Here is a 26794-nt window from a genome sequence, read left to right on the forward strand (position 1 = left end):
CTTGTTTTTTATTTTTTTTTAATTTTTTTTGAAGCACCGGGAACTGAAGGACCTCCCATGTGGGAAGCATGTGCTCACCTGCTTAAACCATATCGATTCCCTAGATGTTAAATTTTAATTCCATCATAACCACAAGGTAAACAAATGAAAAATATATCCAGATAAAATGAGAAGACACTCAATATGGTACAACACAAAAAAGCAAATAAATATAAAAATAGTCTTTAACAGAAGTGAAGGACAAAAACAGTATTAAACTAAGAAAGGTTAAATTGCAAAATGGCAGAAGAAAGTGCCATATTATCAGTAGTGACTTTAGAAGTAAGTGGTTTAATGCTCCAGTCAAGAGGCAGAGATGGGCAGAGTGGTTAAAAAAGCATGACCCAACTATTTGCTGTCTTCAAGAAAATCACCTTAAAGTGAAAGATACAAGTTGGTCGAGGGTGAAAGGATGGAAAAAAACAAACCATGCAACTAATATCCAAAAGAGAGCTGGGTGACTATCCTAATATCAGACAATATAGACTTTAAGTCAAAAACTGTTACAAGGGTCAAAGATGCTCATTATATACTGATTTTGGGACAATTCAACAGGAATATGTAACAATTAGGGATATATATATATATGCACTTAACAATAGAGTGCCAAGATATATGAGGCAAATACTGACAGACTTGAAGGAAGAAATGGATGGTTCTTCATTAATATAAGGAGACTTTAATGCACCATTCTCAATAATGGATAGAACATCTATTCAGAAGATCAATAAGGCAGTACAGGACTTGAATGATACACTAAACCAACTAGTCCTAACAGAAATATATAGAACCCTGCTCCCCCCCTCCCCAAAATCAAAATACATATTCTCAAGTGCACATAGATCATTATCCAGGATAGACCATATGTTGGATCAAAAACAAGCTTCTATAAATGAAAAAAATAATTGAAATTATACAATGTATATTCACCAAAGGGGTAAAGCTAGAAATAACAACAAAGAGAGAAATGGAAAGTTCGTAAATGTGCGATATTAAACTACCAATAGATTAAAGAGGAAATCAGAAGTGAAATTAGGAAATATCTAGATTGAAGTGATTGAGAATGAAAATACCATCCGAAATACATATCAAAGTTTATGGGATGCAGAGAAGGTTGTGCTAAGGGAAATTTATAGTTCTAAATGTTTACATTTAAAAGGCTGAAAGACTTCAAATCAGAGGCCCAGTCTCAAAACTGGAAGAACTAGAAAAAGAAAAGCAAACTAAATCCAAAACGAGTACAAGGAAGGAATGATTGGAGTGGAGATAAATGGAACAGAAAAGTAAAAAAACAAAACAAAACAAAAAAAAACAATAGAGAGAATCAGCAAAACCCAACATTGGTTCTTTGAAAACATCAATAAAATAGACAAACCTTTATCTAGACTAACCAACAACAAAAGAGAGAGGATACAAATAACAAAAATAAATGAAATGGGGACATTACTACTGACCCCACTGAAATAAAAAGGACTATAAGAGGTTACTATAAACAACTGTATACCAATAAATTAGATAACCTAGATGAAAGGGACAAATTCTTAGAAACATACAAACTACCTACATTGACTCAAGAAAAAGTAGAAAATTGTAACAAACCAATTACGAGTAAAGAGATTGAATCTATAATAAAAAACCTCCCAACAAAAAATGCCCAAGACCAGATGGATTCACAGGGGAATTCTACCAAACATTCCAAGAAGACTTAACTCCAATTATTCCCCAAATCTTTAAAAAAAGTGAAAAGATGGGAAAACTCCCTAACTCTTATCATGAGGCCAACATTATCCTCATATCAAAGCTGGATAAAGATACCACACACACACACACACACACACACACACAAAGCATGGACCAATATCTCATGAATATAGATGCAAAAATCCTCAACAAAATACTAGCAAACCAAATTCAATAGCATATATTAAAAGAATTATACACCATGATCAGTGGGATTTACCCCTGACATGCAAAGTTGGTTTAACATAGGAAAATCAATTAATATACTACACCACTTTAACAAAATGAAGTAAAAAAAAAAAAATACATGATCATCACAGATGATGCAGAAAAGATATCTGATGAAACACTTAGAATGCTAGGAATAGAAGAAAACTTCCTCAATAGGATAAGGGGCATGTATGAAAAGTCCACAGCTAACATCAACTTTAATGGGTAAAGACTGAAAGCTTTACCTCTAAGATCAAGAAAAAGAAAAATATGTTCACTATCACCACTCTTATTCAACATTGCACTGGATATTCTTGCCAGAGCAATTACCAAGAAAAAGAAATAATAGGAATCCAAATTGGAAAGGAAGAATAAAACTTTTCCTAGTTGCAAATGAGATCATCCTATATACAGAAAATCCTGAAAAATCTACAGCAAAGCTTCTAGAGCTAATAAATGAACTCAGCAAAGTGGCAAGACACAAGATCAACACCCCAAAATCATTAGTGTTTCTATACACAAGCAATGAACAATTGGAAGAAGAAATCAAGAAAAATATTCCATTCAAAATAGTACATAAAAAAATAAAATATATAGGAATAAATATATAGCCAAGGATGTAAACTACTTGTACACAGAAAACTATAAAACATTACTAAAAGAAATTAAAGAAGCCCTAAATAAATGGAAGGATATTCCATGATCATGCATGAGAAAGCTAAATATCATTAAAATGTCAATATTATCAAAATTAGTTTATAGGTTCAATGCAATCCCTATCAAAATTCCAACAAATCTTTGCAAAAATGAAAAAGTTAATCATCAAATTTATACACGAAGGTAAGGGCCCCGAATAAGGTCATCTTGAAAAAGAAGAATGGTGTTGAAAGACTCATACTTTCTGATCTTAAAACTTACTACAATGCCACAGTAATCAAAAGGGCATCATAGGGAAGTGGACTTGGACCAGTGGTTAGGGCATCCGTCTTCCACATGGGAGTTCTGCGGTTCAAACCCCGGGCCTCCTTGACCCGTGTGGAGCTGGCCCATGTGCAGTACTGATGCACACAAGGAGTGCCATGCCACACAGGAGTGTCCCCTGCGTAGGGGAGCCCCACGTGCAAGGAGCGCGCCCCATAAGGAGAGCTGCCCAGTGCGAAAGAAAGTTCAGCCTGCCCAGGAATGGTGCTGCCCACATGGAGAGCTGACACAACAAGATGATGCAACAAAAAGAAACACGGATTTCCATGCCGCTGACAACAACAGAAGCAGACAAAGAAGACGACGCAGCAAATAGACACAGAGAACAGACAACCAGGGCAGGGAGATGGGGGAGAAATAAATAAAGAAATAAATCTTTTTTTAAAAAAAGGCATCATACTGGAAGAAAAACAGACATATAGACAAATGAAATAGAATTGAGAGTTCAGAAATCAACACTCACATTTATAGCCAACTGATTTTGACAAGGTGACAAGGACCACTTAAATGGGAAAGAACAGTCTCTTGAACAAATGTTTCTGGGAAAACCAGATCTGCATTTACAAAAAGAAGAACGACCCCAACCTCACACCATATAAAAAAATAAACTCAAAAGGGATCACCTTAACATAAAAACTAGAAATGTCAAACTCCTTGAAGAAAATGTAGACAAGTGTCTTCAGGATCTTGCTTTAGGCAATGGTTTCTTAAACTTCACACCCAAAGCATGAATAACAACAACAACAACAAAATAGATAAGTGGGACCTTATAAAAATTGAAACTTTTGTCCCTCAAAGGACTTAAACATGAAAGTAAAATGACAACATACACAATAGGAGGAAATATTTGGAAACCACAGAGCTGATAAAGGTTTGATATCCAGAATATTCAATGAAATCCTTCCACTTAACAACAAAAAGACAAATAACCCAATTTAAAATGGGCAAAAGACTTGAAAAAACATCTCAACAAAGAAGATATACAAATGGTCAGAAAGCACAAATTAAAATGCTCAACACTTTTAGTCATCAGGGAAGTGCAAATCAAAACAACAATGAGATACCATCACATGTATAGTAGAATGGCTGTTGTTTTTTTAATGGAAAATAACAAGTGTTGGGGAAGATGTGGAGAAATAGGAACACTTTCATTGCTGATGTCAATATAAAACGGTTCAGCCACTGTGGAAGACAGTTTGACAGTTCCTCAGAAAGCCAAGTATAGGACTACCATATTACCCAGCAATCCCACTACTAGGTATATGCCCACAAAGATTGGCACACTGATGTTTAGATCATTATTCACAATTGCCAAAAGAATGGAAGCACCCAAGAGTATCAGCCAATAAATGGATAAAGAAAATGTGACAAATGTATGCAATGTATTACTATTCAGTCATAAAAAGGAATGAAGTCCTGATATATGTGACAGCGTGGATGAAACTTGAAGCCACCATATTGCATGAAATACGCCAGACACAAAAAGACCAATATTGCATGATCTCATTGATTTGAAACAATTAGAATAAACAAATTCTTAGAGTCAGAATCTAGAATATAGGTTACTAGGTGTATTAGTCAAGGTTCTTTAGAGAAACAGAATCAACAGGACATATCTGTAAATAGTATAAGATTTTATAGAATTCTCTTATGTGAACATGGGGGTGCACAAGTCCAGATTCCACACACAGGTTGCAAACCTGGAGTTCTGATGAAAATTGATGAAGGTCCTTTATGAGTTCCTGGGAGATGTTGCCTCTCCAAGGACAAGCTGGGAAATTCTCTCTGAATGCTGAAATTACTTCCCCTTTTAAGGCATTCAACTGATTGGATAAAATCAGTTGATAAAATCATTGCTGATGGTAATATCCCTGTTTGATTGTAGATATAATTAGCGATCTATGCAGTAAAGTCACTGATGAAATGTCATAAATGTCTTTGTATTACAATTGGCACAGTGCTTGCTTCGCTGCGCACAATCGCCTGGCTAAGTTGACGCATTAGTCTAACCATCTAGTCCACCCCTTGTCAACTTGGCAACCATGCACATTACCTTAAACAATACTTAGTCTCTAATTAAAAACAGCAACAGAGATGCATATATATATCGTATATATACATATACAATCATGCTCATAACAAAACAAGGAAGAAAGATTCATGGCAATTACAGTCCTCATTTCTGTAACTGGCCACATAGTGGAAGTCCTTATTTATTACTACCTTCTTCCACTACCCATTCCATGTTCCTATTATCCTCAGCAAGCACCTCAACTGGCCATGGTTCTTTGCCTGGTGTGGTAACCCAAACTTTCATTCCTGAAGATTCTGGGCCATTGTTAGTCCTGCTTAGATTGGGTTGTTGCAATCTTCCATGGACTTTAATCACAGGGCATGGAAGTACTAAGAGATGCCCTAGAGGATGTCCTGTATTCCAGGCAAACTCTTCATTACCCCCATTATGTAGATGCAGTCCTATTTCTCCTTGATAGTCAGGATCAATCACCCCAGCCAGTACAGTAATTCCCTTCTCTGCCTGTTGATTCAGAGTTAAGAGGAGCCCAAAGTGGCTTAAGATCTCTGACAACCACACCTAAAGTCTCACTGTGTGAGTGGATTTCAATGTAAACTAAATTCCCAGTCTTGCAGGGTGTCTGCTGTTATTAAAGTAAAGGTATTAGTGGAAAGGAATGAGATCCTGAAATTGGAATGGAGACATGTGGGTTGGTAATAATGGTGGTCAGAACATTGAAACTCTAGATTCTGCTGAGTCTTTGCAAGATAAATCTGTAATAGTCTGCCCTCAAAAACCAGCCTCCTGACCTACAGTCCGCACTGAGGATTCTGACATCCAGCCTCCACCTGAAGAGATTAACCATGCTGTGACTGATAAATCTGTAACCACCTCTCCTCAGCAAACTGCCCTCACTCCTCCATTTGAAGAGTTATTCCTGTTTCACCAAATGAAATTGCAATAGAATGCACCAAGGTGATGGTTTGCAAGACACTTCTAATTCTTCTCATGCCATCTCCACGATCCCTCTTTTCTTCCAGATATATAATTAGCCTGAAGTCCCAACATGTCCCAAAAGGTAAAGTATAAAGTGTGACCCATGAGGAGGCACACTATATTCCAAAAGAACTACATGATTTTTCCATTTTATATAGACAGAAATCAGAGGAATATGTGTGGGAATGGATATTATGGGCATGGAATATTAAAGGAAGGAATATAAAATTTGATCAGGATGAATTTATTGATATGGGCCCACTAAGCAGAGATTCTGGATACAATACTGTAGCTTGAGGGGTTAGTAAGAGCTCTAGCAGTTTGTTCAGGTGGTTGGCTGAAGCATGGACCAAAGGTTGCCTATATTACCAGAGGTCAGAATGCCAGAACTGTCAAGGCAAAATGTAGATGAGGAGAATCAAAATCTTAGAGAGATTGAAATGTTAAGAGTGGATTTATTCTATAAGACCAGCTCTCCAACCACAGGAATTTCTAGAGGGCCAATTTTTATCAGGACTGTGAGGAATAAATTTATAAGAATAACTCCATCTTTCCTGAGGAGCTATAGTTCAGATATTACTATGGGAAATTATATCACTGAACTTGGATCCTTAAACACAATGTGAATGCTCAGATCCCAGGTTGGCAGAAGTCAAGTGACAGCTCTTAATTGCCAAAGACAGCGTGGGTATAGCTACCTTAGTGAATAGGACACTCAAAGCAGCAATCAAAATAGTCTGACTTGCAGAGACCTTTGGTATTAGCTAGTGAGAGCCAAACTTTTGCATGCTTTTACCTCCCTAATTGCGTTAAAGCAGAACCAGCGAGTTCTGGCTATCTCCACCCTAGCCTTAAAAGAAAACAAAGGGGGAATTGAGGGCAAGCATGCAAAAGTTTGGCTCTCAGAACTGGCCGCCTCTGAGGTCTGACGCATGAAATACGCCTCCCTTGGTTGGCCCCTCGGGACGAGGTATGCACCTACGCCTCCCCGCAGGGGAAACTCACGCAAGCCCCCTCACACCACCTCCGTCTGGGCCAATCTCAGGGCCTCCTACCTCGTAAAGACACGCCTGCTCTCTTCCACCTATCAGCGAGCTATCCAGCTCAGCCCTCTCAAATTTAAGCTCTCCCTAGTAACTACTGACCAGCCTAGTAGACGAGTTCTGCTTCTATGCCCTTATAAGGTAACAACAGCTAATCTAGCCTATCAGAACCCAATCACCCTCCACCAATCCCCTCTCTTCATACTCTATAAAACTGCTTGTACTTCCTCAATAAAGTAGAACTGCGCCATCCGCCTCGTCTCCGCAGTTGTCCTTCGAGTCACTGTGCGTCCTCTCACGCCTGCGCCTCCCCACCCCGAGCCCCCTGTCTAGAGAAGCGGGGGCTCCTCACCTCAAGCTAGTAAATGATGGGTGCCTAGAAGTAAAATAGATGGGCAGTCTACTAAATTCATCCTTCATCTGCATAAGCAGAAGAATTTAAGGTCAAGTGAACAAAAGTCTAATTTGAATTACAAAAACAGCATCACATCTCTTTACTCAATTTCCAGACTTGAGACAGATTACAGATCCAGAGCTCCTTGAATGAAGGGAACGTCGGGTCACCATGGGCAATGACTCTGTTACACTCCTCATATTTATACTATTATTCTTCCTACCTGCCTTCACCAAAGAGACCTGTGGCCTTTTACCAAGGTATCTGTGCATTGGGGAAATTGAAATGATCAGAGATTTTGGGATTATTAGACACTGGCTCAGAAGTGACATTAATTCTAGGAGACCCAAAATATCACTGTGGCCCACTATTCAGATTAGGGACTATTGGAGGTCAGATGATCAATGAAGTTTAAGCTCATGTTCATCTCACAGTGGGTCCAATGGTTCCCCAGTCCCATACTCAACAACTGGCAAAATTCCAAGATTGGCTCCTGATTCATGGAGTGAGGGCTCTTTTGGTAGGTGTTTTAGTTTGCTAAAACTATTGCCAAGGCAATAAATCAGAAATGGGTTGACTTTTACAACAGGTATTTATTAACTTCTAAGCTTAGAGTTCTGAGACCATGAAAGTGTCCAAATCAAGGCATCATCAAGAGATGCTTTCTCCCTGAGTTGTAGCTCTGGATGATCAGGCACATGGTGGCATCTGCCCATCTCGCCCTCTTTTCTGGTCTTGTTGCTTTCAGTTTCTGCCTTCAGTTGCTCCTTCTCAGCTTCTGTATTCCACTGATTTCAGCTTCTGGCTCCCAGAGCTTTCTCTCTCACTTCTGGACATTTCTCTCCATTTCTGTGGTCTCCTTTCCCTCATTTATAAAGGACTCCAGCAAGAGAACCAAGACCCAACCTGGGCTATACCCTATTGAAGGAATCCAGTCAAATTAGTCTCAACTGAAACCAATCCAATCAAAGGCTCCAACACCCACAGTAATGGACCAATTTAAGAACATGATTTTCTGGGGTCCACAAAACAAACTACCACAGTAGGAAAGGCCAAGTAGAAGTTACTAGAACTTCTCCTATCTAGCAAAATAGTAAATCAAAAGCAATACTGGATACCTGGAGGGATTGCAGAGATTAGTACCACCATCAAGGACTTGAAGGATGCAGGGGTGGTGATTTTCATCCCTTCCCCAATTAACTCTCCTATTTGGCCTGTGCAGAAAACAGTGGATTATCATAAACTTAACCAGGTGATGACTGCAACTGCTGTTGCAGATGCTGTTCCAGAAGAAGTATCATTGCTTAAGCAAATCAACACATCCCCTGGTACTTGGTATGTAGCTATTTATCTGGCAAACGCTTTGTTCTCAATTGCTTGTAGTAAAGACCACCAGAAACAATTTGCTTTCAGCTGGCAAGGCCAACCTTTACTGTCTTACTTCATGGGTATATCAACTCTCAAGTCCTATGTCATAATCAAGTCTGTAGGATGCTTAATTGCCTCTCCCTCCCACAAGATATCACACTGGTCCATAATATTAACGATATCATATTGATTGGACCTAATGAGCTAGAAGTGCAACTACTCTAGACTTATGTAATGCATTTGTGTGTCAGAGGATGGGAGAGGATTCCAACACCACCTCAGTAAATTTTCTAGGTGTCCAGTGTTGTGGGGCAAGTTGAGCTATCCCTTCTAAGGTGAAGTATAAACTGTTACATCTGATCCCTTCCTTCAACCAAAAAAGAGGTACATGGCTAGTTGGCCTCTTCAGATTTTGGAGACAATATACTCCTCATTTGGGTGTGTTACTCCAGCCCATTCACAAAGTGACCTGAAAACCTGCTAGTTTTGTGTGGGGACCATAAGGAGTGGGGGGCTCTGCAACAGGTTCAGCCTGTTGTGCAAGCTGCACTGCCACTTAGTCCACGTGATTCAGCAGATACAATGGTGCTAGAAGTGTCAATGGCAAAAAGAGATGCTATCTGGAGTTTTTGGCAGGCCCTATAGGAGAATCACAATGCACATCCTTCAGATTTGGGGGAAAAACCTTGTCATCCTCTGCAGATAACTAGTCTCCTTTTGAGAAAAATTTTTTGGCTTGCTACTGGGCCTGAATAGACAGAATGCTCAACCATGGGCCACCAAGTTACCAGGAGACATGAATCGCCTGTCATAAGCTAGATGTTGTCTGACCTGCCAAGCCACGAAGTTGGATGTGCATAGCAGCGTTCCTTCATAAAATGGAAGTGTTATATATGAGATAGGGCTTGAAAAGGTACTTAAGGTTACATGAGGAAATGGCCCTAATGTCCATGGTCCCTATTCCTGCCACATAACCTTTGCTTTCACAGCCTATAGCTGTGGCCTCTTTGGGAGTCCTTGCAATCAGTTGACTGAGGAAGAGAAAACTCAGTCCTAGTTTATAGATAGTTCTGCATGATTTGCAGGTACATTGAAAGTGATGTCAATAGCAGCCCTTTTCTGGGACATCCCTGAAGGATAGTGAGGGCAAATCCTCCCAGTGGGCAGAACTTTGAACAGTACACCTGGCTAATCATTTTGCTTGGAAGGATAAATGGCCAGCGGTACATTTGTATACGGATACGGATTCATGGGCTGTTACCAATGGTTTGACTGGATGGTCAGGGACTTGGAAAGATTATGATTGGGAAATTAGTGACAAAGAGGTCTGGGGAAGAGGTATGTGAATAGTCCTTTCTGAGTGGGCAAAAAGCATGAAGTTATTTGTGTCCCACATGAATGCTCACCAGAGGATGCCTTCGGCAAAGGAAGATTTTAATAATCAAGTGGATAAGATGACTTACTCTGTGGCTAGAACTCAGCCTCCTTCTCCAGCAATTCCTGTCATTACCCAATGGGCTCATGAACAAAATGGCCATGATGGAAGTGGTGGAAGTTATGTATGGGCCCAGCAACATGGACTTCTCCTCACTAAGACCAACCTGGATACAGCCACTGCTGAGCAGTGCCCAATCTACCACAGCAAAGACCCAAGACCCACACTGAGTCCCCAAATATGGTGCCTCTCCCAAGGTGATCAGCCTGCTGTGTGGTAGCAAGTTGATTACATTTGACCACTTTCATCATGGAAGGGGCAGTGATTTTTTCTAACTGGAATAAACAAATTCTTTGGATTTGGGTTTGCCTTCCCTGCATGCAATGCTTCTGACAAAACTACCATCCATGGACTTATGGAATGTCTACTCTGCTGTTATAGTATACCACACAGCATTTTGTCTAATCAAGGAACCCCTTCACAGCAAATGAAGGGCACATGCTGATGGAATTCATCGGTCTTACCATGTTCCAATCATCCTGAAGAGATGGATTGAGAGAATGGCAGAATGGCCTTCTGAAGACTCAGTTTCAATTGCTGCACCAACTAGGAGGCAATGCCCTGCAGGGCTGGGACAATATTCTCCAGGAGACTATGTATGCTCTAAATCAGAGTCTATGCTATGGTTCTATTTCTCCAATAGTCAGGACTCATGTGTCTAGGAATCAAGGGGTGGAAATGGGAGTAGTGCCACTCACTATTACTCCTAGTGATCCACTAGGAAAATTCTACTGAACTGGAAGTTGACTACCACCTGGCCTTTTGGCTTCTCATGCGTCTGAATCAGCAGGCAAAGAAGGAATTACTTTGTTGGCTGGGGTAACTGATCCCAACTATCAAGGAGAAATATGGCTGCAACCACACAATAGAGGTAAAGAAGAGTTTTCCTAGAATACAGGGGATCTCCTAGGGTGTCCGTTATGTTAGTACTACAATGACCTGTGATTAAAGTAAATGGGAAACTGCAATAACCAATCCAGGCAGGATTACCTACTGCTCAGAAACTTCAGGAGTGAAGGTTTGGGTCATCCCACAAAGCAAAAAAGTACAGCCAGCTGAGTTGCTTACTATGGGTAAAGGGAATATGGAATGAGTAGCGAAGGAAGATAGTTATAAATATGAGCTATGACCACATGACCAATTATAGAAATGAGGACTATAATTGTTATACACATTTCTTCCATGTTTTGTTATGAGTATATTTGTACATAAAGCAAATACCTTTGTTTTCTTCCCTAACCACGGTTAATTACACAATTGTAATAATATAATAATTTTCTTTCATTGATTTTAACAAACATACCATACTAATGCAAGGAGTTAATAACAGGTAGGTTACATGGGAAGTCTGTATTTTCTTCATTTTTTTTTAAACCTACACCTTCTCAAATAAAAAAGTGCTATGTATGATATCAGTTTTGTAAATATTTATAATATTCCCAACAATAGGATATTTCATTTCTGGATACATAAATATAAAAGAAAAGTTCAAAAACAACCATGAATGGGATAAACACCAATTTTAGAAAAATGTATTAATAACTTCTGGGAAGAAGCAATGGGAAGGCATAGAGCTTCTAAGGCTATCTAAGTGGGCTTCAGATACAGTCATAATATCTTATTTTTTAAAGAGGTCCAAAGCAAATATGGCAAAATATCGACATTAGTTTCCCTTGTTGGTGGGCACATAGGTGCTGCTTATATTATTTTCTATACTTTTTGATATGCATGAAGTAAAGAAAAGAAGAAAGAAAGACTTCATCTTTACCCTCACAAAGCACATGGCCAAAAGGAAATAGGAGCACAATTCCACAACATGCCAGATCCACAAGTAATATCCTTTCTTCTTTTTCTGTGCATTATGAATTTATTCTTTCTAAAATATATACTTTCTGACATTGATGTTGATTTGGGAAGAGAAGGAAAATAAAATGTGTATGTTCAATTTGCATGTTATTATTGTCATAATCCTCAATCTTTTAATTTTTTTTTTTAGATTTTGAAAAGTATAATCATTTTAAGTGAGGCATAAAAACTTCCAAAGGGTCATGTGTAAGATGATAGGATGCCCATGGTGGGCACCAAATTAGAGGAGACACACTGAAAATTGGTACTACTAATAATAACTGTGCTAATTACACAAAATGTTCCAAGGACAGGTCCACAGGGTAAGTCCCAGCCTGTGAGCATCATGCCACTAATAAATATGGACAGATACAATACAAAGCTTGTGGAATATTTTTTATATGTATAAATATAAAGCAGAATGTCTTTGCAAGATTTTTCTGGGAAAACAGATTTGTCCACGGCTTGAGCATTTCAATTCTGCCACCCTTTAAAGTTCTAGTTCAAAAAGAAAAAAGAAATCATTTTTATGATTTGGAGTAGTAGAGTTGAGATGAATGTAACATGTCAGAGCTCAAACATACTCAAACAAAAATTATTTAGGATAGAACTTAATAAACATTTTTTCTTCCATGAGAGGATTTTAAGTTATTAAGTCCATAAATTTGAGTGCATTTTTTAATTTAACAAGGGTTGAAACCTACCTTCATTAATATTGAGCACAATCTGTAGTTCAGTGTGGTTACCTGGTTCAAGGGTGCTTTCATTTCTATTTACACTTACTGAATCAAAATTTAGAGCTCCTATGAGAAGGAAAAAGTAACATTTTAAAAGTCTACATTTTCATGAATATAACATTACTCCTGATTGGTAGCAGAATGTACTCTACTATCATAAGCACACAAGACAAACGACTCACCTTTCTCCACTGAGAAGCGAATACTTTCAGATGTAGCGCTCTGTGAAGATAAGTTTACAGTCTGTACTGCTATATTACGTTCCACCACTGACTTATTACCCAAAGTCAAGGAATAAGCCTCCATGTTCTGAATCAGTCTGCATAGAATAAATTACATAGGAGTCAAACAGAAGTGGATTCAAATCCTAGCTTTGCCATTAAGTAACTATTTCTAATTACTTCATATCTCTAATTATTCAAATTACTTCATAAAATGAACTTCAGATTCTTTAATGTAAAAGGGGATAATGTTGGCACTTACCGCAAAAGGATTTTTTTGAGGTTTAACTGTGATAATAGATGTAAACCACAGGCATAATATCTGATTTATAGAAAGGAAGATCTCAAAAATAGGTTATTGTCTCTATAATTAACATGACTCAATAAGCATGTGTGTCTCTTCTTGTCAGCTCTTCTTTCTCATAAGTTAATCCTGTTCATACCATAATGACTTCTCTGACCCTTTCTAAACCTTGGTTTTCCTGATAAAATTCCCATACTAGCTAGAAAATTCTTTTCAGAGTAATCTGATTGCTTCTTCTAGTATGTGTAACAGAGTGATAGCCAGCTGCTAAACTGGCTTCCTTGGGGCAGAGATCCATCCTAATCCAATCAGTTATGGCCTTAATAGGGAAGAATCATATGATACAATATAGGACCTTAGCAGGGGCCATGAGTAAAGCAACCCTTTACAAGTGGCTGTGACCATGGAAGAGTCCTGCATGTATCTAGCACACCTTTCCTTTGGTCTGTGAATGCCTGAGGGAGCTCCTTTTTGAATACCCCTAGATATTTCACAGGATGCTGACCACATATTATCCTGGAGGGAAGCTCCACAAGCTCTACTGAGATCCCCAAAGCTGCTCTAAATCCACAGCCATCTATCTCCCTGCTCCAAGGTCCATAAGGCCCAACCATATTGTGTTCCTGTTCTTGGGTTCCCATGAGATCCCATATGCCGCCTTACAATAAATCACTGTCTAGTAGAGGTAACTTGAATTAGTCCCTTGTAACTGAGAAAGTTGGCTGGAAAGAAATACGAACAGAAATGTGAAAGGTAAATGTGCAAGGTGGTCAGTGTTAGGGAAGCAGTTGTTTGTTTAGGTACCAGGAGTTGAACCCTGGACCTCGTATATGGGAAGCCAGTGCTCAACCACTGAACCACATCGGCTTCCCTGAGTTGGTTTCTTTGGTTGTTTTGCTTGTTGTATGTTTGTTTGTTGTTCGGCTTTTCTTTTTTTTTTTTTTTGGTCTATTTTTTCTAGAAGTCACCAGGAACCAAACCCACATGGGAGGCAGGCTTTCAATAGCTTGAGTCCCATCCCCTCCCAGAAAGCAGTTTTGCATTACCAGTTTAGGTAAACAAGGGCAATTATGAGCCTGAATGTGACAGCAAATTTCCCAGGTTATGAATCAATCTTTGCCGCCAATGTTCAAAGTGTAGAAATGAAGTCCTAGGCTCATTGATTATACTAGCATATCCTCACCAGCAGAAACCTTGCCCATGGCTCCAGAGCTTGGCGCATTTCAACATTCTGCCTTCTCTCCATTTAGAAAAAGAGAATGGATGAGAGAGAATTTTATTATGACAATTTGAGACGGCTTCTCTTGGCAGTTTATTGAAAGTATTCTCCTGAAATAAGCTAAGGAATTGGTGACCTAATCTTGAATCTAGAGGGATGTGGTTCTGAGTTCACAAGAGTTAATGCCAATATCACATGGAGGACAGTAAACTGATATCCATGATTAGAAAAAATAAGTAGGCTAGAAATTCAGAGTGTGCAGAAGGGGGGATTAAGTGTGTTTATATGATCTCATATTCTAATGTGTTCTATTTTAAAGCTTCGTTTATCCTTCAACCATCTCCTTTGCAATCATTTGGATATTTAACAAAACCTCACACAGGATTATTTTTGCTTTCCTTGGTCTTAAACCAGTAAATTTTGCAATTGCTTTTTTTTAGGACACTGTTCCCATCTACATGGTGATCTGTGACTTTCTCAGTTGAATCCCACATCTCTTTTTTCAGATTTCTCACCAAAACCATCCACTCTGGCAAGACTCTCTGAGCCCAGTGACTACAGCTCTGAAGCAGTCCGTGTTAGTGCTGGGCCTCCATGTTCACTGACCGTAGATGTTGAACTCTATGGCCACTTCCTTCTCCTACTTCAAGAAAAATGGGAAAAGGGGCCCAGATTCCTATGAAAATTTGGAGTCACAAACTAAACCAGTAGAAGTTCTTACACAACCTCTTCCACTATCTCTCAGAATTATAATTTTTTGAATGCTGTCTCTCATTTGTGCTGTTGGGCTTTCTCTACTTTGAGGGCTCAACACTAAATAGATACTTGTAATAATTAGAAAGCCAGAGAACTACCTCCAGGAGTACTTTCTCCTAATGAAATAATGGTTCAAGCGAACAAAGAATATGTACAGGAAAGTTCATTATTTATAATATTTTAAAACGTGAAGTAATCTAAATGTCCAGCTGCAGGGAGCTCTTTAAATAAAAGTTCATTCGTAATATGCAGTAATTTAAAATAACAATGCAGACATATATGTATTTATATTTAAAAAGATGTTTACATAGTAATATTAAGTAACAAAAGCAAGTTACAAATCATTAGGCTATGTAATATGAAAGAGAGAGAAAAGAAAAAATCAGAACATAAGAGTTAAGAAGACAGAAAGCGAATAGAGTTAGATTCTTTTTTTTTTTTCTTCAGAGTTGTCGTGGGAAAGCTAAAGAAAGCTTAATCAAAATACACCAGAGTTGTAATATGGGAGCATTTGGGGACTTGGGAATTGTCCTGAATAACATATACAGGCCATTATATATCTTGTCATAACTTACAAAATTGTGCGGCAGAGAGTGTAACTACAATGTAAACTGTAATCCATACTTAGTGGTGATGCTCCAAAATGTGTTCATCAATTACAATGAATGTTCCATATTAATGAGGGATGTTGTTAATGTGGGAAAGTGTGGGAAATGTGGGGAGTAGAGTATGTGGGAATCCCCTATATTTTTAATATAAAATTTATATAATCTAGGTATCTTTGAAAAAATAAAAATTAAAAAAAAAAGATGCATATTGTCCAATATGTCAATGAGGGGTAAAAGGTAGAAAGAGAAGTTTTACTTAAAAAAAAAAAAATACACCAGGGCCTTAGATAGAGAGTGGAGAAATGGATTGGGAAGGCAGAGTGTCCTACAAAGCTTTGCTATTCTCTGCAGCTCTGTACATTAAGAAAGGAGTTGGAATAATTCCATGTTGTGCATGAAAGTTGCCCCTTGACAATGCCAAACTAAGGCTAGGAAAACAGTCCTAATCTAAAGCATCCAAGTTATTCACTATTCCCAGGCCAAGGTCACCCCTGGAGAAGAGGTTAACATACACCACTGTATCTAGTAACTGAAGCTCACGTGGAAAACGGAGGCTTTTGTCTGCATTCTAGAGGAATCAGCTAGTTGGTACATACATGAAAGAAATATTTAATTTCTATTAGTGCTTTTCTTTTCATTAAGTTTTCATCCAAATCAAATTTTGCTTACTTTTCAAAGGTATCATTAGCATTTGCGGCCGCTTCTCGGAAAACATCTTCACTGGCATCTAGAAGTTGACTCACTGTTACTACAGCAATTTCTTTTGCCTATCAAGAAGAAGGCATTAATAATCAAGGAAGACATATACCATACATCATCTTCACTATGAGTAATTATGAATAAATTTTAATGAATTATTATGGTAATAAGAGGTGCCTTTGGTATGATAATCTAGAAGCAAGTATTTTTTTTTAAATGTTCAGTGTTTATCTATATAAAGAAGCAGAGAGAATTGAAATGAGGCAAAGTAAAAATATAAACTGAGGCAGTCATATAGGAGATGTGGGTCTCTAAATTGGACCTCCTAGCAAGGTCTTTGACTGAGAACTCCCCACACCCCCAAAAGCACAAAAGCAGATGCCTGGGTACAAAAGCAGAAGAGTACAGGGCCCTGATTGTTAAAACACTGCAGCCCACAGCAATTAGTATAATTTTATTACTTAAGAAATGATTTCTAGTTTTCCCCACAATCAAAAATTAAGAGCATGCCAGAGAGTGGAGCTCCTCATCTTTGGTTACTGTTTAACTGCCCTCCTTTTCAGTATTGCTGCCCTTCTGTCTTTATTAGCTAATCCTTCCATAAATTCCACATTTGGAGGTTGATGGTTTTCTCTTTCAATTCCATTCTGTTTAACTTGGACTTTGAAGCCCACCTTTCAAAGGACCTATGGGAGCATAAAATAATTTTCTGAGATAAGACATTTAAAGGGGAAGGAAGAAAGCAGTAGATATATTCGGGCCATGATGCTATTCAATGGCTAAACACTGCATCAGTCTGTACTGGAGGGTTTTAGCCAAGCTTGACTAGTATTCCAGGTATACTAATGGGTAAAAGTTGAATATCGTCCTAGTCCTCAGGAATCAGTGTTCAGCAGGATATATAATATTTGGAATGTAAACTAGGCTTAAAGTTTTCAGGAAGCCAAGACAAAAATGCAAATATCCTCATCAGAAATGAATCACAGTTTAAGGCAACCTGTTTCAAACTCAGTTTCTGGGAATACTAGTTACCGGGAAGAGAATAGAATTGATGAAGTCAAATGCAATTTGTAAAAATATCAATAAGGTGAATAGACTTGTTCCTTCCAGGATTTTCTGGAAGATTTAACATGATCATATTCTTTGTAACTATCCTAAAGGAGAATATTTGGACTAAGAATCCTTTTATTTCCTTTGTGCATCTCTCAGAAAGAGTGCTCCTCACAACTGTTTTAAACAACCCAAACCATGCCAAATTCTGTATCATGGAAAAAGTGGTAGATTTGGGGTCTCTGTCTTTTTTTGTTGTTGTTGTTTTTTTAATGTTATGAATTTTACCTTAGCTGTAGCATTTCTGGATGAGAAGATCTGTCCAACTACTATAGAAGCAGAAGAGATGTTCTCAGACGTTAATTTATTGGCATTAGATGTTAAAACCTGGGCGTCCGAAGAAATATTCACATAACTTAAATATGACTTGTTCTTTATCTGTTAAAAACAAAAACTGTAGTTTTATACAACTATGTCAAAATACTTTGTAAGCAACTGCTGATGAATAAGCTGGAAATGATCTGAGTTTCAATCTCTAGAGCATCACATTAACTTGGTTTTCCAAATGTCTTCTTCTTTCCTTGATTACAAAGCAAAGCACATGCAGGCCAGGGGTTTTCCCAGTCTTTACTGTCTGCCAGGAGTAATTAACTGTAACAGGCTATTGTACCAATTAAAGAGATCAATGCTACTCAAAATGTGGTCCATGGGCCAATGTCAGTTCATTACCTGCTACAGGATCCATAAGAAGACTAATGCAGAAATTGAGAGTAAGCATTCAGAAACTTATATAGCAATTTGACGTAGGAAATTTATCCTGTTGACTCTAATAATTTAAAATCAGGTTTGCATTATGTCTTTTTTCATTTCACTTTTCTAGTAATTCATTCCTTTTGTTTATTTAAAGAAGTTGAAAGTTTACTGTAAAAATCATGCAGAAAAGAAAGATCCTATACACCTCCCCTTACACACACAGTTTTCCCTATTAATAACAATTTGCATTAGTACAGTACCTTTGTTACAATTGATAAAAGAATATAATTATAATCTTACTATTAACTATAATCCATACTTACATTAGGATTTAATGTTTCTGTTATATAATCCTATAGGTTTTTTCTATCTTTTATTCTAGTGACATATATGCAACCTATAATTTCCCCTTTTAACCACGTTCAAATACATAATTCAGTGGTGTTCATTATTTTCCCAATATTGTGCTACCATCACCACTATCCATTACCATCACCCCAAACAGAAATTCTGTACCAATTAAGCTTTAACTCCCCATTCTCTGCCCCCACCCCTGCCCCGATTGTCTGTATTCTCCTTTCTAACTTGGTGAATTTACTTATTCTAATCATTTCATATCTAGTAATCCATTTTTATTGTATTTTACAAAACCCTGGCCTGCAATGGATTGCCTATTTTTAAAGCTGGATCTGCAGCACAGATAGTTTGGGAAGCACTGCCTTAGACAAGTTTCCAGGCGCCAGTTGGGCCCGTGGCTCTCTGTGTTGTGAGGCTGGTACACGTTAATCTATACTGCCTAGTAGAGCTAGGTGTCAATGTGTGTGGCTCAGTTCTCACTAGGTGGCAGCATTATTTCAAAAATCAAGCCAAGTTTACCAGTTCTTTACACTTGAAGAAGAATCTGAAACATTAGCCCATCATAGACAGAAAGGAATAACTCTCATTCAAAAGTCAGGTGCCTGCTACAAGCACTTTGCAATCTGCTTTTATCACATTTAATACACAAAACAGCATTGTGACTTGAGCACTCTCAGTCTTGTTTTACATATTAGAAAGATTCGAAGGGTTTAGGAGTTTGCCCAAAGTTCAAATAGCTTGGAAATGAACCTGGTTTTCTGACTCCAGAGCCTGCAGCCTACCTACTCCCACCTGTCCCCAACCCCACCTGTGTGGATGGCAGCCACCCCCAGTCCTCATTTGTGATTGGGGAGCCAGTGTGATACATTGACAAGAATGTGAACTTTGAAATCAAGAGGCGCTCCTTCATTTCCTGATTGTGGCTCATTGGGCAAAATACTTTACTTCTTCGAGCCACAGGTTTTGAACATCAGTACATCAATAAAATGTGTACATGAATACCTATCTATATGGTTGTTATAAGAATTAAGTATGATACAACAGTAACATATATAAAATGCTTAGCACAGTTTTTGGCACAGAAGCAATGCTCAATAATTAGTAACTCTTATTAGCTATAATTATCTATAATATGGGAATAATATCTAATTCACAAAATAGTATCTAAATGAGCTAATGTATGTAACCTGCTCGGTACATAGTAGGACCTGCATAAAGATGTGTTTCCTCTAATGCCCCTTGCTTGCCCTCAGGTGTTAGCTCTTCCATACATTTCAGTGTGTCATTGGTGAGACTCATTCAATCTGCATGGGGAATCATATCTAGTCAGATGTACTGCCTATTTCATCTACTCATGGATAAAATCCTGAGATCAGCACCAGGGTCTGGAGTTTCCTTTCCATAGAGTCTTTGGCAATAATTTTTTTTCTCTTCATTCTGACCCAGTACACCATCATAAAACCTTCTTTTTGGTTCCAAATATCAGGGATCCTATTCAATCAAGACTTCTCTGGTCTACAAAGATAAGGCAATTTAAAATGTGCTATGGATTATCATTTGCTAAAATAACCCAAGCAAGCCTAAATATCCCTTTTTCACAAATAGATATCAAGTTTAAAAAAAAGAATATTACCAGGTTTTGTTATTTCTAATTTGAGAATTTTGAAAGCATTGATTTAACCATAAGATGACACAGACTCTGCACTTTTTCTAATTGCCCATCATATGGGCAATATGGCATACCTCATTTTCCAACATTGTCAGAGTTGCACTGCAATTCCCTATTGTCACATTTTGTAATTCGATCTCTCCGGATTCACTGATGTTGCATTGCCGTGTTGCCTTGGGAAAGCCCGCTTTAATAAAAGGGGGAAAAAGATAGTGTTTGCAAAGAGACCACAATAACAGCTTGTTCTTATACACATTCCTTTGTAATATGGCTTCACTTCTCCCCCCATTAAGCGGCAGAATCTATTTCTCCAGTCCCTGAATCAGGGCCGGTCTTGTGATTTGCTTTGACCACTACCATGTGGAAGAAATGGCATGTGAGTTCAAAAGCCTAGGCCTACAGAAACCTTGAGGCTTCTGACTTACCTCCTTGGAGTGCTGAAATCTCCATGTAAGAAAGCAGATCTAACCTCTAAGGATAAGAGGACAACTAAGGTGCTCCAGCCAACAGCCAGAACCAAGGCCCCACACACATCAATAAAGTCATCTAGGATCTTACAGCCCAGCCCAGGTTTCCCAGTCAACTAACATACCTATGAGAAATGTAAATCATTGCTGTTTTAAGCCACTAAATTTGGGGTAATTTGTTATGCAATAATAGATAAGTGAACCAAACAAATATTACAGAAATGTTTTAGCGGGAAGGACTTCTCCAGGGTATGCATATAGTGTATATAGATATGTTCAGATGATTGTTGGGTATTGTCATAGTGGATAGTTACACATGACAACTGAGGGAGTGCTGAGGTCCCATCCTGAGGAGCTCTGTCACATTCAATGGAACAGCAACAATCCCCCAAGTGCAAGGACAGAAACCAGTGAAGAAGGATGGTCCATGATGGGTCCTTGATATTGATAAATATGCTTATGAGTCTGTGTGCTTGAAATTTCAACTAGGCCTAGAACTGCAGGGTGCCTAAGAGTTACCTCCTGAGAGTCTCCATGTTGCTCAAATATGGCCACTCTCTAAGCCAAACTCAGCATGGGGCATGACTCCCAGGAATGAGCCTCCCTGCTGCCAAGGAATTACTACCATCACCAGCTGGTGATGCAACTAGAAAAAGACCTTGAATAAAAGGGGGAAATGGTGAAGACAGATGAGTTTATAAAGCTGAGAGACTTCAAAATGGGTTGGGAGGTCACCAGAGGGGTTGTGCTTACACATGTCTCAGCAGGATCCCAGAGACAGCCAATGTAGATAGAACCCCAGGTACTGGTGCTCCTGAGGGCTATGGAGACACACAAGTTCTATGGTCATGACAGATGGCTCTGGAGTTCATTGCCTTGCCCATGGACCCTACTTTGGAATTTGTGCTCCTGATTGTGATGGAGTTGGACTCAGATGTGACCTCTCTACACATGCCTCTTCTGTCACTTTTATTGAAACTGTGATTGGTGTATGGGTTTGTGTATGCTCAGGAGACTTGAATCTCTAGACTGTCCATGTGCCAGCTGGGATCTGAGCCTTATGAGAGTTGCAACACCCACTCTCCGGTTTGTTGGATGTACCCAGGTCATCTGACAGGATGGTGAGAGTGGTTAACCACCATACTAGGGAACTGAGAATGTCTACAACTGCAAGCAGGAGAATAGCACCCATCAGTCATGTGGGATCTAAGCCCCCTCTTGATTTAGAGGTGGAGTGGACATCGCCATCCCAGGTTCTACAAGATGGAGGAATATAATATGGATTGGAATGGACTTGCTGGTATTCTACTATAGAATTGTTGTGACTCTAGCAATTGAAGAAATTGTATATCGATGTAGAGATGGTGGCCACAGGAGTTGCTGAGAGCAGAGAGAGGGAGGAAGAGGTGTGATATGGGGCATTTTCAGGACTTGGAGTTGTCCTGAATGATATTGCAGGGACAGATGCAGGACATTGTTTATCTTGCTATAACCCATTGTATGGACTGGGGGAAAGTGTGAACTATAATGTAAACTGTGGTCGATATGGTGTGGCAGTGCTCCAGTGTGTATTCACCAAATGCAATGCATATGCCTCAGTGATGAAAGGGGATGTTGATGTGGGTGGAATGGGGATAGGGTGGGGAGTAGGTTATATGGAAAGCTCTTATGTTTTTTAATGTAACATTTTGTGTGATCTATTTACTTAAAAGAAAAAAAGACAATTAAAAAAAAAAGCCAAAAAAAAAAAAAAAAGAGATCGCTTGGGCTCTGAGTCAGTTTCCTGTTAGGGATATGAAATATCTGGCACAGCTCTTGTCTCAAACATTCACTCAAAAATAAATTTTATTCTAATAGAAAATAGGAATATCATTTATTTTTCCTTAGAAGGATTTTACAACTCTTTGATTCTGAAAACTATGTATTTGTATTAACTATCTTTATTAAAAATAAAAATAAAATGTAAAAAAAGTTTTAGGTAGATTACACTAGTCTTGATTTTTAAAAATCTGGAATTCAAAAAACCAGTGGACTTATTTCCTTCCTTTGGTGTCAGAAAGGAAGATTTTCTTCCCAGCAACTAGAGATATAATGGTTTTTATTTGGATATGATGGGGAACTCTCTATTGAGACACCAGAGACCATATGAAAAGTCCTACTAGATACTGAATTATATGTTGACTTTTCCTTTGCTATTCAAATTAGGGTAACACCTGAAAGGTGAAGAAGAGTCCTATTGAATTGCAATGCCTAATTAGATGTTACAAATACACCAATTATTCACAAATATGACTATCTAAATTAAATGTGAAATTCTCCCATGGGACTCATCTCCAGCATTTTCATAAATGATCTGGAATTGTTTGTATTCTTGAGGTATTCAGTTCTGCAGAAATGCGGGATCACCTGCAAGAAAATGTGAGAGGTGGGCTGATTGGGCAAATCAAAGTAATGTAAACAAAAAGTAGGTAAAACATTTAGTTAAAGGAATATGGAATAGTGGAATTTAAGTGTCAGGAAAGGTTAAAGGCTATTTCAAGAAGGTATTGCCCAATGTGATACTGAAATCACATAAGTCATGAAAATGCTGAATATCATCATGTCACACATGAAAAATAGAAAATATTATTTTTTCATTTACATGTGGAATACCTCTATGTAAACTTTATGTTGGATGCTTGAAGAAAAGTATGATGAAGCTAGAGAACGTTCAAGAATAACAACAAAAATTACCAAGGAGATGAAGAATTACCATATATGGGTCGACTTAACTGTGCATCTTGACCTGGAAAGAGAAGTCTGAGAGCAGATACATTGTACGTCTATAGTCTAAGCTAACTTTTAAAATTAAGACAAATGATATAACTCAAAGAGCAGAAGTTAACCCGATCAAATTCCAGGAAATAGAATAAACTGGAAAAGTGAATCAATTCTAGAAAGATTAAGAGGAAGTAACAAACAACTGATCTTGATTAATGTTTTTGAGGAAAATTAGGATTATGTGATTAACACCTTAAATTTAAATATTTGCTTCATGGAAGGGAGCCAAGGTCTTTTATAAAACCTTTCATTATTAATACCTCTTTCAGGGAGCTGATAGTTGAAGGGACCAAAGGTATGACCCAGCACAGGGATTCTTATGCGCATATAGAGGAGATGTTTGAAAAACACATACCATTGGGAGTGTTCTCTGCACATGTTTGTACAGATTGCCCATGTCTGCCCACTGCAATTCTGCCAAAAGTTAAATCCCCATAGGTACTCTTTTCACAGAAATTAGCTGTAATGGAAATAAAAAAAATTTATTCATCATTGATGTATAGATTTAAAAATAAATGTATGATTTTTTCCAAATTTCAAACCAGATAAAAGTTAACATTTTTAATGAGAGATAAAAGGGCTCTCTGACTCACTGGTCTACCAGGAACTTCCATATCTTCCTCTCTGGTTAAGATTACAGTCATAAGCCTCACTAGTAGGTTAGATAGCAGTATTCTAATAGAGAGGACATACCAGGAGAGCAGATATGGCTAAGCAATTGGGTGCCTGCCTCCCACTTGGGAGATTACGGGTTCAGCTCCTAGTGCCTCCTGAGGAAGAAGAGCAGACATATAAGGGAGCCATCTAGGGATGTGGAGGGGGGATGAAATTTTTTTTTAAAAGGCCACAAGATATAACTGAGTACAGGTGGGATATAAGCACTAGCACATCAGCAAGGAGAGTATACCAGATTAGTTGGGATCCAAAGAATTAATAATATAGGGCCTACACTGGCAAAGGTCAGCATGAGGATGTGGGTTAAAAAAAAGATGCCAGTCATGGGGTGTGTGGAATATACTGGTTGGTAAAAATATAGGAAATGAAAGGAGGTGGGATTCTAGGGTTCTGGATCCTAAGCATGCAGCACGAAGTATATGCTGGGAAGCATACCTCAGGTGAAGAAGTGGCTTTGAACCTTGATTCTAAGACATCATTGATTGAAGTCAAACCACTAATTTAATAATAACTCTCAAGGAAAATGAAGAAAAGAAAAAAATTCATGTAAATATATACTTTGTTAGGAATATGTATCTTTTTTTTCTTTTTTCATTTTAAAAACAATTTATTCAAGTATATAATTTATACATGAATATACATAAACAAAAAGTGTATAGTAAATGTTCTGAGCTTACAAAACAAAGATGTATTACATCACACAGGGCTCTCATATATCACCCCACAACAAACACTTTGCATTGTTGTGAAACTTTGTAACAAATTATGGAAGACTATTGTCAAAGTATTACTACTAACTACAGTTTATATATTATATTTGATGTATTTTCCCCAACCCACCCAGTATTTTTTTGTTTTTCATAAACCATACAATTTATCTGAAGTGCACAATCAATAGCATTTGGTATCATCACTGAGTTGTGCAGTCATCACTTCAATTATTATTACAGCATTTTGATTAATCAAAACAACAACAACAAGAACAACAAAAAACAAAAAACAAACCACTATCATATCCATATGTTAATGCTACTAATTACAAATCCTATGTTCTTTCACCAGTGCTATTCATTTCCAGACACTTACAAACAACTTTTTACCAATTCTGCACAGATTAAATCTCAGCTTTCCATTCTTTAACCACATTCTTTTGTCTGGTGACATATATTCTAGTTATTAACTCTATGAGTTTGCTCTTTTTATTTATTTTATAATAGCAAAGTCATACAATATTTTTTTTTTTGTTCCTGGATTGCTTTACTCAACATAATGTCCTCCAGGTTCTTCCACATTCTCATATACTTCATTTCTTCTTACGGCTGAGTAATTTTCCATTGTGTGTATATGCCACAGTTTGTTTATCCATTCATCAGTTGATGGACACCTGGGTTGTTTCCAACTTTTGGCAATTGTGAATAATGTAATTATGAACATTGGTGTGCAGATAACTGCCACTACTCTTAGTTCTTCTGGGTATATACGTAGGAGCAGTATTGCCTGGTCGCATGGTAAATCAATATCTAACTTCCTTAGAAACCATCAAATAGACTTTCGCAGTGGCTGTAACATTCTACATTCTCACTGGTAGTGAATAAGCATTCCTATATCTCCACATCCTCTCCAACACCTGTTTTCTGTTTTGTTGATAGTGGCCATCCTAGAAGGTGTGAAATGCTGAGTATTTTTTCATGTTTTTTTTTTTCCATTTGCATTTCTTCTTTAGAAAACTGTCTATTCAAGTTTTTTCCCCCATTTTTTAATCAGGTCATTTGTCTTTTTATTGTTGAGTTGTAGGATTTCTTAATATTTCATCAGTATTAGACCCTTGTCAGATGTGTAATTTCCAGATATTTACCCTATTGAGCAGACTGACTTTTTACCTTCTTCACAAAGTCTTTTGAGGTGCAAAGTGTTTAATTTTGAGGAGGTCCCATTCATCTATCTTTTCTTTTGTTGCTCCTGCTTTAGGAGTAAGGTTAAAGAGACCTGGTCTTGTAGATGTTTCCCTATGTTATCTTCTAGGAATGTTATGTTCCAGGCTTTTATTTTTAGATATTTGATCCATTTTTAGTTCACTCTCATATAGGAAATGAGATAGAGGTCCTCTTTCACTTTTTTTGGTTATGGATATCCAGTTCTCCCACAACAACATATTGAAGAGACTGTTCTGTCCCAGAAAAGTGGATACAGTAGACTTATTGAAAATCAGCTGACCATAGACTTGAGGGTCTATTTCTGAACTCTGTTTGATTCCATTGAGCAGTGTGTCAATCTTTATGCCAATAACATGCTTTTTAAGCCACTGTAGCTTTGTAATATGCTGCAAAGCTAGGC

General features: G+C 38.0%; 1 protein-coding gene across 5 annotated transcripts in view; it reads right to left on the reverse strand.

The window, feature by feature from the left end:
* Window positions 1-26794, reverse strand: part of ADGRG7 (adhesion G protein-coupled receptor G7) — a 144895-nt gene that overhangs the window by 68730 nt on the left and 49371 nt on the right. For 3 of the 5 annotated variants that reach the window (XM_058295996.1, XM_058295995.2, XM_058295998.2), the window contains exons 3-8: window positions 24141-24245; window positions 20573-20685; window positions 18008-18157; window positions 16640-16737; window positions 13045-13181; window positions 12830-12928 (exon numbers count right to left, since the gene is read on the reverse strand). In XM_058295996.1, coding sequence (XP_058151979.1) covers window positions 12830-12928; window positions 13045-13181; window positions 16640-16737; window positions 18008-18157; window positions 20573-20685; window positions 24141-24245 — 702 coding nt within the window. Of the gene's footprint in view, window positions 1-12829; window positions 12929-13044; window positions 13182-16639; window positions 16738-18007; window positions 18158-20572; window positions 20686-21718; window positions 22702-24140; window positions 24246-26794 lie in introns of those variants that run through there. The other 2 variants (XM_058295999.1, XM_058295997.2) reach the window with 2 other exon arrangements.

Source organism: Dasypus novemcinctus, chromosome 4, assembly GCF_030445035.2.
Source record: "Dasypus novemcinctus isolate mDasNov1 chromosome 4, mDasNov1.1.hap2, whole genome shotgun sequence".
Lineage (NCBI taxonomy): Eukaryota > Metazoa > Chordata > Mammalia > Cingulata > Dasypodidae > Dasypus > Dasypus novemcinctus.